Below are 16,623 nucleotides of genomic sequence, written 5' to 3'. Positions count from 1 at the left end.
CAGAGGCCTCGGGGTGATGACAAAGCAGCTTAGGCCCGAGCCAGGGGCCTGAGCCAAATAGGAGAGATGGAGAGACTGGGAAAGACCCAGAGGCAGAAACATGGAGCATTAAACACAAGGAGAGAGATGGAGGGATGGATGGAGTTCAGTTTGCTGTCTCTCTCCCTCCCTGCCTGTCTCTCCGCTGCTCCTCCCCTCTTCCTGATGTCTCTCTGTGCTCCCCTAGGTCCCCGTGTCTCTCTCTGAGTTGCTCCGATTCCCACGTCTCTACGTCTCCATCTTCATTTCTTCCACGTCGCTCTTTCCCCGTCCGTCTTGGGTCTGTCTCCCCGGCCCCAGAGGGAAAGAGGAGCCAGGAGCAGATGGAGGAGGCATAAAAACGTGGTTTATTCCAATCGCTCTGACGTGTGGGGTCCCCGATGCCCGGGTCCCCACCCTCCCAGGCCCGCTTCCGTTCCGGGGGCCGGACGAGGGCCTCTGCTGGCGGTGACGGGCCCCCTCCTCTAGGGCCGGGGGCTTGGGGGTGAGGGAAGGTGAGTAAGAGGTTGGATTGGAGAGAGTGGGAGAATGGGAGAGATAGAGACGTACCCAGAGAGACAGAGGGGACAGAGATAGTGGGAGAGGGCATAAGGAGAAGGGAAGCAAAGGGCCAGAGAAAGTGGGTGGGGGGCAGAGGGATCGGGGCTCACACAGAGGGTTCAGTGGAGAGGTGGGGTCGGGGAGGGCCGGGGGTCAGAGTGAGTGGGGGAGGGGTCACAGTTTGCGTGGACGGCTCTCACAGTTTCGTGTCCCGATGATGGAGGTTAAAAAGAGTCTGGCTCCCAGGGGCAGGGGGCAACCCCGAAGTCCAGGGCCACAGGGAGCAACACAGTGGTAGTGGTGGTGGTGGAGGTGGTGGTGGCGGCGAGGGGGCCCACGGGGTAGGGGGTGAGCCCGCGGGGCCCGGGCATAGGGGGCATGTGCTTGGCCTGACCCCCTCCCATGACGTTAAAAAGCCCTTGTCAGGATTAAAAAGCCCCCGGGGCTGGGCCCCTTCCCTTCCCCCCCACCGGAGGGGCGGGGAAGGGGGAGGCCTGGACCCCCGAGCTCTGCTCCCGCGCCCCTCCGGGCCCTACCCGGGTCCCGGAGTCTCCGAGGCAGAGATTTGCGCCCTCCGCCCCGTGTCCCGTCCTTGGCCCACAGAGCCGCAGGCGAGGCCCGGGCCCGGTGCTCCCCCACCGCCGCCCCCCTCGGCCCCCCATCTATGTTCTCCGTCCAGTCGCGCCCCGGGGGCTCAGGTGGGCCCTTGGCCTGACCCGGTTCTAGCGACTCTTCCGCGCCCCACGTCTTTTCTGTCTTTCCGCACGCAGCCTCGGTCCACCCGTCCGTCCGTTAGAGGCCCCGTGGGGCTCCGCGGCGGGCTGGCGCCTTCGGACGGCAGGGTGGTCCCGGGCCTGCTCCGGGCCGAAGGGGGGGGCCTGGGGAGGGGGTCCAGGTGGGGCCCTGAGGGTGGGTCTGGAGGAGGCGGAATGAGTCCCGGGGAGGGACGGGGTCGGGGCTGGGGTGGGTCATACCTCCGACTCGAGGCTGGAGAAGTGAGCGGAGCCCCGGCGGGCCCCCAGCTCGGCCCCCCGGCTCTGGCGGCGGGGTGCGGCTGTGGGCACTGGGCCGGCCCAGCGGGCGTGGGGGCAGCGGCGGGAGGTGGCCAGAGGCCGGGGGACCCGGGGGCAGGTGCTGAGGTCCTCCAGCGAGCGCGAGGTGGGGCCGGGGGGCTCCCAGACCCGGCGGTGGGGGGCCCGGCGGGGCCGGGGCACCCGGCGGGGAGGCAGCGGGGGCGGGGGGGCGTGGCGGGGGGCCCGGGGGCAGCCGCAACGGGCCCGGCGGTGCCAGGGGGGTGGGACCCAGGCGCCCCAGCCCTCCAGACCCTCCTCCGAGTAGCTGAGGTGCCGGTGGGGGGGCAGCAGCTCGAGGCTGGCGCAGTGGCGGCAGTGCCAGCTGGGGTGGGTGCTGGGGGGCGGCAGATAATCCCAACTGCCCCCGCGCCAGCCCCCCAGCTTGTCCACCGACCAGTAGCGCCCCGGCGGGGGGCCTAAGCGGTCTGGGTACGGGTAAGCAAAGTCAGGGTACCACCAGGGGTCCAGGGAGCCCCCCCCGCCCCCCCCGCAGCTCTCAGACTCGTCCGAGTCAGACAGGTCGAGGTAGGGGCAGGAGGGTGGGGCTGGGCGGCGGGGGGGCGGGGGGCGGCTCTCGGGGGCCCAGCGGGCCGGGGCCGGGCCCCCCTCGTCCTCGTAGGCCAGGTGACAGAGGGCCGAAGGGGGCCGTGGGGGGCTGGGGTAGCTGTCTGGGACCTGGTAGCGCCCCGGCCCGCCCCCCCGCTCCGGGCCCTCCTTCTCCCGCACGATGGCAAAGTAGGACGGGGGCGGCTTCTCGGGGCCGCGGGGGGCGGGGGGCGGCGAGACCGGGCGGGGGGCCCGGGAACTCCGGGCCGGCGGGTCCCCCAGGCCCTGGGGTTCTATGGGGCCGTAGTAGCGGTGGTAACCGTCGGCCAGAGCCCCGGGGAGGGGCGGGCGGGGGGCCGGGGGTTCAGGGGGACCAGAGGGAGCCTTGAGGCGGCGCCAGCGGTCGGCCGCTGCCCGCTCCCGGGGCAGGAAGGGGCCTGGGGCTGGGGGCGCAGGCCGGGGGGGCGGGTAAGCGGGGCTGGGCAGGGGCAGGGGCAGGGGCTGGGGCGGCGGTGGGGGCTTGGCTGGAGGTAGGGGGGTCTCGGGACTGCAGCAGCTGTACATGCCCTGGGGAGACAAGCGGAGGGGAGAGGGGTCAGAGGGCAGCTTTGCCCCACCCTGACTCGCCAAAGGCAGCCAGGCTAAGCGACCCACCTGGACTCAAAGGACCCGGATGTCCTGGGCCCTCCTCCCCCGGAGCCCTTTCTCTGAATCCTATCTCCACCCACATTCTCTCTGTTTTCCTGGTCCTGGCACTCCTGCCTCACCCTCTGGTCCACGGCTTGGGTGACTGGTCTCTCCCGCATCTCTGCCCCCACTTCCCTCCCGCAAACCCCTCTGTTCCCCTGCCCTCCCAGCGGGTAACCATTCCGCAGGCCGGCCAACGGTAGAGGAGCGGAAGAAGGGGAAGGAGGGAGAGGAGAGGGAAGAAGAGAAGGGGGAGGAAGAGGAGGGGAAGGAGGCCTCTGCTCTCCCCGCTTTGCCCTTGGGCCCCCCGTACCCGGGAAAAGGCGAGCAGGAAGTCCATGCGCCCGGCGGGCCCCAGACAGTGGCGCAGACGCCAGTAGACCAGGTGTTCCCAAGCGAAGACGAGGAGCGACAGCCCCATGGCCACCAGCAGCATGTAGAAGACGCCCGCCATGTTGTCGATGTCCAGCTTGCTGCTCATCACTTCGATCTTGTCATTGTGGCAGATCCCAGACAGCCACAGCCGCTCGAGCATCTCAATTTCATCTGGGAGGGAGGGAGGTTGGGGGTTGGCGGGGTGTCCTCTCCTCTCCCTGCCCTCCCAACCTCAGACTCACCACAGGACCCCAGCCCCCAGCTCTTTTCGCCTCGGAGTCACCCTTCCTCTGAGCTACAGCCCCTCTGGCCCCTCCCTCTCCCCACCTCAGGGTCACCCTCCTGGGCCACGACCCCTCAGCCCCCAGCTCTTCCCACTTCAGAGTCATCCTCCTTCTGGGCCGCAGACCCTTAGGCCTCTAGTTTTTCCCCACCTCGTGGTCATCATCCATGTGAGTGGCGGACCCTCTGCCCCCAGCTCTTCCTGCGTTGGGATCACCCTACCTCTGGGCCATGGCCCCTCAGTCCCCAGCTTTTCCCAACGCAGGGGCACCTTCCCTCTGGGCCGCGGCCCTTCGACCCTCGGCCCTCCCGTACCGTCACCCAGGAACTGCAACAGGGCCAGGTCGATGGGCCGTTTCCAGCGCGAGCCCTTGTGCAGCGCAATGCCGTAGCCGGTGGTGGCGAAGACTTTACCGGAGCCTATGGTCACCAGCTTGCAGCCCTCATCCTTGCGCGCCATGTAATTAAGCACGGCTGCGTCGTAGATGAAGGCATCCAGCTTCCTGGGGAACACGGAGCCGGGAGGGGATGGGAGGTGAGACCAGAAGCGGGCGCTCAAGCCGGGACCCCGGGCCAAGGACCCCTGAGCTCCCTGCCCGCCACCTTCACTCTATCCTGTCTTCTTCCTAGACCTTCCTCTCCCCGCTTCTACTCTCTTGGATCCAGCCCCGGGAGTCTACCCAGGGGAAACCTGGGCCGGACGTGTGCTTTAGAAATAATAATAATAATAATGATGATGGCATTTATTAAGTGCCTACTATGTGTCAAGCACCGTTCTAAGACCTGGGGTAGATACATGCTAATCAGGCTGGACACAGTCCCAGTCTTGATCCCCATTTTACAGATTAGGTAAATGGGGCCCAGAGAAATGAAGTGACTTGTTGTCCAAGGTCACACAGCAGACAAGGAGTGGAGCCTGGATTAGAACCCAGGTCTAATCTTCTGACTCCCAGGCCCATGCTCTATCCACTAGACCATGCTGCTTCCATGGGCCATATCCAGGGGCGGGGATAACTGACCCCATCGGGCGGCCAGGGGCCGCTCCTACTGTCCCCCAGCCCACCACCATGCCTCCCTGCCTTCCTTTCTCCACCCCTGGACCACACCCCTTCCTGTCCCCTGCCCCCCACCCCCTGATGACACTGACCCGGCCCCGACCACCACTGACCCAGGCCCAGGACCCCACTGACCCGGCCTTGAGCTGCATCAGGGCCTCCTCCACCCGGGGCTGGTTGTAGCGGACCATGTAGCTGTGCATGTCGGGGTAGTTGCTGCGGATGTTCTTCTCAGTGGAACCATTGGGCACCGTCCCGAATTTGAGTGGGGGGTATTGCTCCTGGGGCCGCTGGAACTAAGACCGGGTGGGGGATGGGGAAGTGGGAGGGTTGGGTCACTTCATTCTCCAGCCAGGACCCTTCCCCATTCAGGAAATTGGACTCCCCTTCCCCACCACCCCCACGTGCTTCCCAGGTCTCCTCCCACCCTTCCGGTTTCCCTCTGTCCTCCCAGTTCCTCCCCACCCCCATTGCTTCCCTCCCATTTCCTGATTCCACCCCTGCTTCCCTGTTCTCAGTGTTCCCTTTCTTCCTCTTCTCTCCCCTCCTCCCCATCTCTTCCCTAGCCCCCCACCTTCAGTCCTGGATCCCGTTCTTTGCCCTAGCCCACCCACCCCGACTCCCCCAGCCAGAAGCTCCCAGACCAACCCAGCCTCTCTGCCTATCCTTTGGCCCCTAGCTCCTCTATCTTTCTAATCTTTGAGAGGCAGGGCAGCTTAGTGGGAACAGCACAGGCTGGGAGTCAGGGGACGTGGGTTCTAAGGCCGGCTGTGCCATTGCTGAGTGATCTTGACTTTATTTCTCTGGGCCTCAGTTTCCTCATCTGTAAAATGGGGATTCAATACCTGTTCTCCACAGGTCTGTGAGTCCCATGTGGCATGGGGACTGTGTCCAGCCTGATTACCTACTCCAGTGCTTAGCCCAATGCTTGGCACATAATAGGCACTTAACAAATCAATCAATCAGTGGTATTTATTGAGTGCTACCTGTGTGCAGAGTACTGTACTAGCTCTTGGGAGAGTACTATATAACAGATTTGGGAGACGTTCCTTGCCCACAAAGATCTTACCATTGTTATTATTATTGTCTCTCCCTCTGCTCCCATCCCTCCTCAACTCCACTAATCCTTCATGCCTCCTGGAACACCCTGCCCCCTAGCTCAATCAGTGGTATTTATTGAGCACTTACTGTGTGCAGAGCACTGTTCTCTGCACTTGGAAGAGTACACTATAACAGAGTTGGTAGACACATTCCCTGCCCACAGTAAGCTTACATTCTAGAGTTGCCCAACTCTTGCACAAACCAATGTCTCACGCCCATCTTCTAGTCTGTAAGTTCATCCTCGTTGTGGGTAGGGAAGATGTCTGTTTATTGTTATACTGTACTTTCTCAAGTGCTTAGTACAGTGCTTTGCACAAAGTAAGCACTCCATGAATATGAATGAATGAATGAATCCTCTAGTCTTGCTCTTAGGTGCCTCTCCTCTCTGAGCCTCTGACTCAACTCCCCTGCCTCACTGGTTCCCCCAGACCCTCCTGGCTCTCTCCCATCGGCCATCCATCCCTCTTTCCCCTCATCGGTCTGTCAGCTAATCAACAGAGAGTATTTTCATTTATTTTAAAATGCTGTTTTGTTAAGCGCTTACTATGTGTCAAGCACCGTACTAAGCTGGAGTAGGTACAATCTAATCAGATGGGACACAGTCCATGTCCCAAGGGCTCATAGTCTTAATCCCCATTTTACAGATGAGGTAACTGAGAACCAGAGAAGTGAAGTCATTTACCCAAGGTCACACGGCCGACAAGTGGCAGAGACGGAATTAGAACCCAGGTCCTTCTGTCTTCCAGGCCCATGCTGTATCCACTAGACTCCGCCACTGCTTACTGAGTGCTTGCTGTCTGCCAAGCACCGCGCTAAACCCAAAGAGCTTCCAGCTGTCCCTGCGATGCTCCGCTTCCCCCACGGCTCCTACCTTGCGGTCGCTGAGGCCGGAGACGGTATCCACGTACTCCTCCTGGATCATGAAGGCCGCCAGGTTGGCAGTGTAGCTGGCGAGGAAGATGACGGCGAAGAAGGCCCAAACCAGGACCATGATCTTGCTGGTGGTGCCCCGCGGGTTCTCCACGGGCACCGAGTTGTTGAAGACGAGAGCCCAGAGCAGCCAGATGGACTTCCCGATGGTGAAGGTGGAGCCGCCCGGTCCTGGGGGGCGGGGAGGGGGAGATGGCACTGGCTGGGGAGTGGGGGGAGGGGAGAGCGGGGGCCGTGCTAGGGGTGCTGGGGGAAAGCCAAGACCGGGACAACAGGGCCTCTGCAGAGGACGGGGCTTCTGGGCAGAGGTGGACCCTGGGGGTGGGGCGGACTGACAGGGTTGACTTTCTGACCTGCTGAGGAGTTGGGGGGGTGGATGGACGTGCGGGACACTCACTCTTGCCAGTGGCCAGGCTGCGGTTGTAGCCCACGGGGCTGAGATATTCAAAGATGAAGACGGTGACGGCGACGACGGTGAGACACATGACGAACATCATGACCCACACAGCCGGGCTGTACGGCTCTGAGACCGGTGCGGGAAGCAGGGGGTGGAGCTGTAAACGACCCCCTCCCCACCCCTCAACACCTCACTGCACCGCCCCCGGGGTCAATGACCCTCCATCCCTTCATTCATTCATTCATTTGCATTTATTCAGGCCTTACTGTGTGCAGAGCACTGTACTAAGTGCTTGGGAGAGTACAATACAACAATAAACAGACACATTCACTGCTCAGAGGCTGTCCCACTGAGGGGACAGTCCCCCTCTAGACTGTAAGCTGGTTGTGGGCTGGGAAGGCTTAGTGCAGTGTTCTGCACACCGTGAGCGCTCAATAAATACGATCAAATGAATGAATGATTGCCTGGACTGGAGGACTGTGGGAGGGGAGGAGGGAGCAGGCAACAGCGGGGACACCAGCTCTCACCCAAGAAGGCAGATGGTGAGACGGTTCCATTGCTCCGGGCCACCATGACGCTGATGCCCGTCTCCACGAAGGGCACAGAGAAGTCCACGATCTCAGACCGCTCCTCGTTGATGGTCAGCGAGCCGATGGCCATGTCGGCCCGCTGGTAGAACACCTGGCCAACAGGTGCGTGGATAGCAGGAGGGAGAGGTGAGGGGTAGGGGTGGAGGAAGGGAAGTAAGGGATGAGTCGGGTCCTAATCTCTCAGTTCAGTTCTCACCCTCCCTCCCCACACTGAGCCCTAATGCCTCAAACTCTCTCTGCCCTCTTTCAAGCTCCTCAAGGGCAGGGATCAGGTCTACTCACTTCTGTTGCCCTCTCCCAAATGTTTAACTACAGTGCCCTGCCTTGAGTAGGTGTTCCCCAAATCCCGTGGACTGACTGATCGACTGGCTGACATCTCTGGCCCTGATCTCTCTTCCTCTCTGCAATCTCACATTTCCTTCTGCCTTCAGGACATCTCTACTTGGATTTCCTGCCATCACCTCGAACTTAACATATTAAAAATAGAACTCCCTATCTTCCCACCTAAACCTTGATCTTCCCCTGACTTTCCCATCACTGTAGACAGCACTACCATCCTTCCTGTCTCTCAAGCCCATAACCTTGACATTATCCTTGACTCCTAGCCTTCATTCAAACCACATATTCAATCTATCAGTAAATCCTGTCGATTCAACCTCCACAGTATCGCTAAAATCCGTCCTTCCCTCTCCGTCCAAATTGCTACCCCGTTAATCCAAGCACTTATCCTATCCTGCCTTGATTACTGTAACAGCCACCTTGCTGACCTCCCTGCCTCCTGTCTCTCCCCACTCCAGTCTACCCCACTCATTTTTCTACAAAAACGTTCAGGCCATATTTCCCCACTCCTCAAGAATCCCCAGTGGTTGCCCATCCACCTCCTCATCAAACAGAAACTCCTTACCACTAATTTTAAAGCATTCAATCACCTTGCCCCCTCCTACCTCACCTCGCTACACTCTTACTACAACCCAGCCCACACATTTTGCTCGTCTAATGCCAACCTACACTCTAAACCACGTTCTCTTCTATCTCGCCGCTGACCTCTCGCCTACGTCCTGCCTCTGGCCTGGAACGCCCTCCCTCTTCATATCCGACAGACAATGATTCTCCCCCTCTTCAAAGCCTTATTGAAGGCACATCTCGAAGAGGCCTTCCCTGACTAAGCCCTCTTTTCATTTTCTTCCACTCCCTTCTGCCTTTCTGTGTCATCCTGACTTGCTCCCCTTATTCATCCCCATTCCCAGCTCCACAGCACTTATGTACACATCTGTAATTTATTTATATTAATCTCTCTCCCCCACTTTGTCTTGAAGCTCGTTGTGGGCAGGGAGTGCACTGTGTGGAGTGCATACAATAAGCTCTTAATAAGTACAATTGATTGATCGATTGACTGCCCCATCCCTGCTCCCCGAGGTCTGCCCTCCCCCAGATCCCCCTGCCCCTCAGGCCAGCCCCTCCCTACCTCGCCGATCATGCCGTTCCAGACCCCGTCGATCTTCTTGCCATGTTTACCGTTGGTGACCAGGTACAGGTCGTAGGTGAAGCCGATGGTTTGGGCCAGGCGCTTGAGAATGTCGATGCAGAAACCCTTACAGCAGCGCTTCTCGGGGCGGGGGGCGTCCGGCGGGGGGCTGAGGATGGGGGAGAGAGGGATGGGGAGTGGGTTGTCTGGGTTTCTGAGCAGAGGCTGGACCTGATGGGGAATAGGGTCTGGGGACGGTGGCCGGGGATGGGTGGGGCTCGGTGGAGGGAGGCAGGCAGAGCCCTGGTCTCCCTACCAGGCCCGGGGAGGGAGAGGAGTTGAAGGGCTCAGCTCCCTGAGAGGAGTTGGTGGTCAGGGAGGAGAGGGAAAGAGCTGGGAGGAGACACACTTGTTCATGAGGGAAGTGCAGGGTCTGGAGCAGGACTCCTGTGTTCCTGAGGGAAGTGGTAGATATAGAGCAGGGTTTTCTGAGGGAGGTGGAGGGTCTGGAGCAGGGCTGCTGTGTTCTTGAGAGGGATGGAGGGTTTGGATCAGTTCCTGAGGAAGGTGGAGGCCCTGAAGTAGGACTTTCTGAGAAAGGTGGAGGGTCTGGAGCAAGACGCCTGTATTCCCGAGGGAGGTGAAGGCTATGGAGCAGGGTTCCTGTGTTCCTGAGGGAGGTAGGGGGTCTGGAGCAGGATTTTCTGAGGGAGGTGGAGGGTCTGGAGCGGGACCACTATGATACTGAGGGAGGTGGAGGGTCTGGAGCAGGGTTCCTGTGTGTTCTTGTCTGTCCGTCTCCCCCGATTAGACTGTAAGCCCGTCAAACGGCAGGGACTGTCTCTATCTGTTGCCGACTTGTTCATCCCAAGCGCTTAGTACAGTGCTCTGCACATAGTAAGCGCTCAATAAATACTATTGAATGAATTAATGAATGAAAGGTGGGGGGGTATAAGAACAGGATTTTCTGAGGGAGGTGGAGGGTCTGGAGCAGGGGTCCCGATTCTGGAGATAGTTGGAATGTCTGGGGCAGGGCTCCTGGGTCCCTGAGGGAGTAGGAGAATTGGAGACAGTAATTCTGAGTCCCTGAAGGAGTTAGAGGGCAGGGTTCCCAGAGGAGCAGGGGGAGTGCCAGAGCTCCCGGGAAAGGGAGGTGGGGAGATGGGGCTCCTGGGAGAGTAGGGGGCAGAGGGCGGGGCACCTGTGCGTGCGATTGAGCTGGCTGCGGCAAGGCACAGAGTCGCGGATGCAGGTACCGCTGAGCGGGTCAGCCGGCTCCACGATGACGAAAGGCCTCTCCTCCAGCGTGGCCACCGTCAGGTGCTGAGCGTCGTCCACCGGCTGCAGGAAACGGCCGTAGCGCGACCACACAGGGTACTTCATTCTCAGCGACTGCTGCTCCCAGCTGCCCACCTGGTCATGGGGCGAGGTGGGACTGCGGTCAGGGGCTGTCCCTCACCCCTTCCCCATTCCTATCCCTCCAACCCCAACTCTCCAACCCACCACCTCATGCCCATTCCTCCCTATTCCATTACTGAGTCCTGGGACTCTCTCTCTTTCTCTCTCCATCCTGCCTTGACCCTTCTCCCTGCCCCACTCCATCTTCCCCCCAATTTCCTTAGCTCTACTTCTGCCCAACCCCCATCTTCATCCCAGCTTCCTTCTTTCTTCAACCCTAGGTCCTCCATCATCCCCCGCTCTGCCTCAGCTCTATCCCACTCTCCACCCTGCTCCGCTCCATCACTCCTCCGCTCCCAGCTCCATCCACCCAACTCCATCCCTCCATCACTCCTCCGCTCCCAGCTCCATCCGCCCAACTCCATCCCTCCCCTCCATCCAACTCCACGCCCCTGGCTCTATCCCTCCCATCTCCATCCCTCCCTCCCTTCCTCCCACCTAGCTCCATCCCCCATATTCCAACCCCCTTAGGGCTTACTATGTGCCAGGCACTGAACTACGTGGTAGAGTAGATACAAGACAATCAGGTTGGACATAGTCCCTGTTCCACAAGGGGTTTACAGTCTTAATTCCCATTTTACAGATGAGGTCACTGAAGCACAGAGAAGTCAAGTGACTTTCCCAAAGTCACCCGGTAGACAAGTGGAGGAGCCGGGATTAGAACCCAGGTCCTTCGACTCCCAGGCCCAGGCTCTTTCCGCTAAGCCATACTATTTCCCATCCCGATCCCTCCCTCCATTCCACTCTGGGATAACCAGAGCCGGGGCTGGAGGCTGGGTGCCTGGGTCCCTTCCACTCACCACCTCCCAGGTGCGCTCTTTGGTGAGAGAGATGACCACCAGAGACGGATTAACCAAGAAGCCGTCCTCATTAAAGGAGTAATCCCGACTGTCCCAGGTGATGTTCATGAAGTACCTGTGGAGGGGAGGTGGGCAAGGATGCTCAGTGGTGAGGGGCAAGGTGCCGCATGGACTCCTCAGTCTCCTCAGGCACTGCTAATGATCTAGGTCCCCAGGGCAGGGGTGGGGAGGGGAGCTCTGAGGAAGGGGAAGGGTCCAGTCCCGAAGCCTGTGGCCCAGAAACTTGAGACCAGAGAGGGCAGCTCTGTAGGCATCGCAGAACCTGGAAAAAAGGAGTTGGGGTCTCTTGCCTGCTGCCATCCTTTAGGAGAAGGGGGTGGGAGAGGCGGGGAGTCCATTTGAGGGGCAGGGAGAGACGGGAGCGAGGTCTGGAGAAGAGGTGAGCTTGAAGAGCAAGAGGTGAGCCAGGGTAAGGGTGAGGCTAGAAAAGATGAAACTGCATGTGGGGAAACTGAAAGGGGCAGGAGGCCAGCCTGAGATGCAGGGCCAAGAGGGAGAAGGAAAAACCAATAATAACAATAATTATGGTATTTCTTAAGCACTTACTCTGTGCCAAGCACTGGGTTAGATACAAGGTAATCAGGTTGGACACAGTCCCTGTCCCACATGGGGCTCACAGTCTTAATCCCCCTTTTACAGATGAGGGAACTGAGGCACAGAGAAGTTAAGTGACTTGCCCAAGATCACAAGAGGCCAGGAAATGGGGTAAGATCAGAGGAGGAGACTGAGGAATGTCGGGAGAAGGGGATAGAAAAGGTAGGGAGAAGTGGAGAGGACAGGAAGTAGGAAACTTGGGACAGAGGGCTTGGGGCAGGCAGGGCCAGGGGAAACGGAGACTCAGGGCAGGTGGGGCCGGGTGTTAGGGGAGCCCAGGGCAGAAGGAATTTAGGGCGAGCGGGGTCGGGGTAGGCGGGGCCCGGAGCAGCGGTGGACTGGCTCACCGGTGCAGGTTCTCCCCCCGCCGGCTTCGATTGGAGGCCCGGCAGTCGTGGCCAAAGTCAGGCAGGAAGCCGTAGTCCCGCAACAGGGCCTGGGCCCCCCGGGCCACCACTGCCACTCCCGTGGCCACCCTCTGGGCCAGGTCATCCCGCCAGCCGGCCGAGCGCACGGCAAAGAGCCCGGCCGGCAGGGTCCCCACTAACTCCCCGCCGGCCAGGTGGGGGCCCACGACGAACCACACGTAGCCGGGGCCCGTCAGACCGGCGGCGGCGGCGGCCCGGAACAAGGGCTCCGCCTCCTCGCGGGCGCAGTACAGCAGGCGGATCTGGGCGCTGAGGCCCCTCAGGCGGGCCCCCAGCACCGCCTCGTCGGCTCCCGGGTCCAGGGTCAGGGCCCCGCGGTGCTCCCAGCCGATGAAGGAGCCGTCCGTCAGCGCCTCGATGTAGTCCAGGAAGTCCTGGTGGCCGGGGGCCCGCGTGGTCACTGCCCCGAAGGCCGTCCAGTCGTACTCCTCCAGCACCTCGAAGATGACCTGCAGCTGCTGCTCCGTGGATGAGCCCAGTTGGAGGAAGGTAGAGCCCTTCTCCTGAAGGGGAGGGTCAGGGTCAGGGGCAGAGGCAGGGGCAGGGGCAGGGGCAGGGGCAGGGGCAGGAGCAGGGGCAAGGGTAGGGGCATGGGAACTACAAGTCCCAGCAGGAAATATGGCAATGGGGACTACTTATCCCACTGGACAATTAGGGATGGGGACTCCAAGTCCCAGCATGCAATATAGGAATGGGGACTACACATCCCAAGCAGGCAATTAGAGATGGGGATGCCAAGCAGGCAATTAGGGATGGGGACTCCAAGTCCCAGCATGTAATATGGGAATGGTGACAACGCATCCCAACAGGCAATAAGGGATGGGGACTCCAATGCCCAGAATGCTACAGTTGAAACAACTGTAGACTTTTGCCCCATTCCAGGGTCCTACTTCTTCCGCCTGGCTCTGCTGATCCTCTTCAATCCCTGCCCTTCCCACCAGCTCTCCCACCCTCCCCACCAATTTTCCTCCCTCTCCTCTCTTCAGGTCCCTTCCCCTTATCGCGAACCACTCTCCTCCCCCTGGCCAACTCTGCCTCTCCGCCCGTCCGTCTCTGGGCCCCTGTCACTCGGTCTCTCCCAGCCGCGGCGGCGGCGGGCACCTTAGGGGTGAGGACGATGGCGGCCCCGCCGTTGACGCCCACAATGGGGACGGCAGTCTGGGCGGAGACGAAGTCAAGGATCTGGGCCACCGCGGGGGCGCGGGAGTCGTCCTCGAAGACCACGCCGTGAACACGCAGGCCGGACAGCAGGTCGCACAGCTGCAGCACCAGGCTGCGGGGGTTGGTGTCGTTGAGGACCAGGGCCACGGGGCGGACGTCCAGCCCAGGGCCACCCACGGCCGCCGTGGCGGGGGCCAGGCGGGCGGCCTCGGGGGCGTAGGAGGCCCCGCTGAACACCACGGCCACATTGAGAGCCCGGGGCCCCCCCGGCCCCAGCCCCCCGAAGGGCCCCCCCCGGGGGTCCGGGAAGGGGTTGGCACAGGCCAGCGCCAGCAGCAACAGCATTCTAGCGGGGCCGGGTGGGCCGGGAGGGCCTGGAGGGCCGGGCCAGGCCCGGGCTCCACTCATCTCCCGCTGGCGGGCGACGGCCTCTGGGTGGGAGGGAGAGGGGGAGAGACACAGAGACACAGAGAAGAGTGGGCAAAGAGAGACAGAGAGGGCAGAGAGACAGAGGCGGAAACAAGAGGGAAGACTCAAGGAAGGTTAGAGAGCAAAAGGGAGGAAAGAGAAAAGGAAACGGGAAAGCAAAGGGAGGAGGGCACAGGGGTCAGAGGGAAGAAGAGAGGAGAAAGGGGGAGTCAGGGCGAGTTTAGATGCAAGGGCCCCCACCCTGAGCCCCTGCTCCAGGAGCATCCCCCCCCCCGCCACACCCCTCCACACCCCAGAACAAGCATTCCCCGAGGGAGTGGGTGCTGGCAGCTGCGGGAGAAGGCCCAGTGGAGGGGGTTGGGGGGTGCTGGAGGTGCGGGGAGGGGGCCGCAGCTGTGGAGACGGGCACAAGCTGGAGGGGCGGGAGGTCCAGGAGCCTGGCACCGTGCCCAGAAACGCTTAGCAAATTGGAGGGAACAGAGAGTCCTCTTCCCCAGAGGGGGGAAGCTGGGGCTGGGGAGATGGGAACCTGGGTCCCCAGGGAGCACAGGGCCAGGGGAAGGGGAGTCTGGGGTGTGGGGATGGGGTGCCTGAGTCCCTGCGGGTCGGGGAGGGGGTAGTGGAGAGGGGAGAGTCAAGGGAGGGACGATGGGTGGGCCCCACCCACCCAGGACAGCGAAGGTGGGGGCGGGGCCAATGGGCACCGGAGTCCCCTAAATGCGACCAGTTGTCAGAGCAGCCTGGACAGGTGACTGTCAGTCTCGAGGCTGGTTGCCATGGCAGTCGTCAGCCTGAGAAAGGCGGGGGGAAGGGCAGGAGCAGGATGCTCTCACACCTTGAGGGGTCCCCAACCCAGAGGCTCGGGGTGCCTCTCCTCCTGATCTTCCCAGCCAGAATCCAGAGATCACACCGCCCCCCTTCTGCCCCAGATGATGGGGGATCGTGGAGGATGGAGGGTGGATGGTGGTGGGAGATCCAAAGCTTCCCCTTAGCCCCCGCCCCCGCAGACCTCCCCTTCCCTAGCTCCCACATCCCCCCCACCTCAAGTCCCCTTGAGTGGGGTCCGGAGACCCCATCTCCCTATTCGGTGGTCCCCCCGGGGGGATGCGGCCAGCCCTGGGGAGCAGTGACAAGCCGCCCTCCCCGCAGTTGGTCGGTGGGAGGGGGCACCTGGTTGCGGCCCCTCCCTTCCTTCCAGTTAGCGCCAGGCACACGCCTGCCTGATTAGAGCTCAGAATAGCCAACCCCTCGCCACCCCTTCTCCCGCCTCCTCCCCAAAATAACCCAGCAGCTGCAGCCTGGCCCCCTCGGGGTTAACATGTTTCCCCCCCCCCGTCGCCCCCATTCCTTTCCTCTCTTCCTCTCTCCAAGGACTGGCTCATTCCCCCAAATCAATCCCTCCCTTCCCCAGATCCCACACCCCCTCACACCCCCCACTAGCTTCCCTCTGTCCCCACAGTCTGCACCGTGCAGGCCCCAGGGGTCTCAGGCCCCTGAAAGCACATCAGAAGGGGAAGGAGGAACCCTCTTCATCCTCTGCCCTGCCCTCCCTGGCCCAGGACGCTCCTAGAAACTGTCTCTCAGCCGCAGACTCCCAGCCTCTGCCTGCTTCCCCGACCCTCGGTCTGGGGCTCCTGCTCCCCTCATTAGCCCCATCCCCTCGTGGACCCAAGGCCCCGGACCCTTAGTCTCCTCCATCCCCCTTTCCACTCAGCTTCCCTGTCCTGCCCTTCAGTCTTGGGGTTCTCCATCTCTCAACCCGTCTTCCCTCTGGGACTCCGGCATCCTGACTCCTCGGCCTCTTTGTTCCTCACACCTCCTGGCGTGGGGGAGGGTTGGGGGGTACCTTCTTTAAGGACCCTTTTTTTTCCCCTCACACCACCTCATAACCCACCAACCGCTGACTCTCATTTGGAGCCAGACTGGTGTGCAGATAGGAACCCCTCTCCCTTCCCTCCATAGGCTGTGTCCCTCTGCTTCCCTCCACTCCTCTCCTCCCCTTTTCCTCCCTCCTTCACCCCTCACCTGAGGCCTCGGCCTGTCCCTCCTGATCCCCCGGGTACCTCTCCCCCAAACCAGCTCCCTTTCTTTAAAAATCTCCCCTTGCCCTGGGGGGCGATTCACACGAGCTTGGAAACCTGGGATCCAGGATGGGGCCTTCCCCCACCCTCCCAAGATACGGCTAGACGCCTCTGTATGGAATATTCATGACTGGAAGCCGGTCCTGACCCCACCTAGAGCTTCCCTCCCTGGCCTTCTATGGCCCAGGCCGTCCACCCTACCCAATTCGGTCTATATGGCCCGGAATCCCTAAAGGATCCGGCTGGGCTACATCTACCAACCAGAAGAAGCTCCCCCGCCCTCTTGAGCCTCCCCCCACAGCGTTCCCACTCCCCCTTCCCCCCCCCCTCTGCCCCTCCTCGCCCAGCGTGCCTGGGGGACACCTCTCCTTCCCCCGACAATCCCCCCATCGGCCAGTAACGCCCGTTGGGAGGGGGAGAGCTCAGAGGAGCGAGGGAGGAGAGGGAAGGGAGGGATGGAGGGAGGGATGGAGGGAGGGAGGGAGGCCCGAGGCCCGGTGCACAGACGCATCCTCCGAGCCTTAGAGCTGCA

At 61.5% G+C, this 16,623-nt stretch overlaps 1 protein-coding gene across 1 annotated transcript; it reads right to left on the bottom strand.

Moving 5' to 3' along the window:
• Positions 1-365: 365 nt before the first annotated feature.
• GRIN2D (glutamate ionotropic receptor NMDA type subunit 2D) lies at positions 366-14,004 on the bottom strand. Its single transcript, XM_029073081.2, has 12 exons — positions 13,522-14,004; positions 12,340-12,923; positions 11,339-11,453; positions 10,282-10,493; positions 9,081-9,249; positions 7,553-7,706; positions 7,026-7,151; positions 6,570-6,799; positions 4,733-4,893; positions 3,858-4,045; positions 3,199-3,431; positions 366-2,765 (listed from the first exon to the last, which is right to left on the bottom strand). Exons 1-12 carry the CDS (start codon positions 13,987-13,989, stop codon positions 1,548-1,550), a joined length of 3,858 nt encoding a protein of 1,285 aa, XP_028928914.1. The 5' UTR covers positions 13,990-14,004; the 3' UTR covers positions 366-1,547.
• Between the last annotated feature and the right edge of the window lie 2,619 nt (positions 14,005-16,623).

Source organism: Ornithorhynchus anatinus, chromosome 10 (genome assembly GCF_004115215.2).
Source record: "Ornithorhynchus anatinus isolate Pmale09 chromosome 10, mOrnAna1.pri.v4, whole genome shotgun sequence".
Taxonomy (NCBI): Eukaryota; Metazoa; Chordata; class Mammalia; order Monotremata; family Ornithorhynchidae; genus Ornithorhynchus; species Ornithorhynchus anatinus.
This window is presented reverse-complemented; position numbering and strand designations above follow the sequence as displayed.

Bases quoted from the DNA above. Each gene is read 5' to 3' on its own strand.
- GRIN2D (XM_029073081.2), bottom strand. From the start codon at position 13,989: ATGAGTGGAGCCCGGGCCTGGCCCGGCCCTCCAGGCCCTCCCGGCCCA. The intron at 4,894-6,569 runs GTAGGAGCCGTG...ACCCGGTCTTAG, and splicing joins CCGGCCTCAGCGACCGCAAG to TTCCAGCGGCCCCAGGAGCA. The intron at 4,046-4,732 runs GTCAGTGGGGTC...CGTGTTCCCCAG, and splicing joins CTGATGCAGCTCAAGGCCGG to GAAGCTGGATGCCTTCATCT.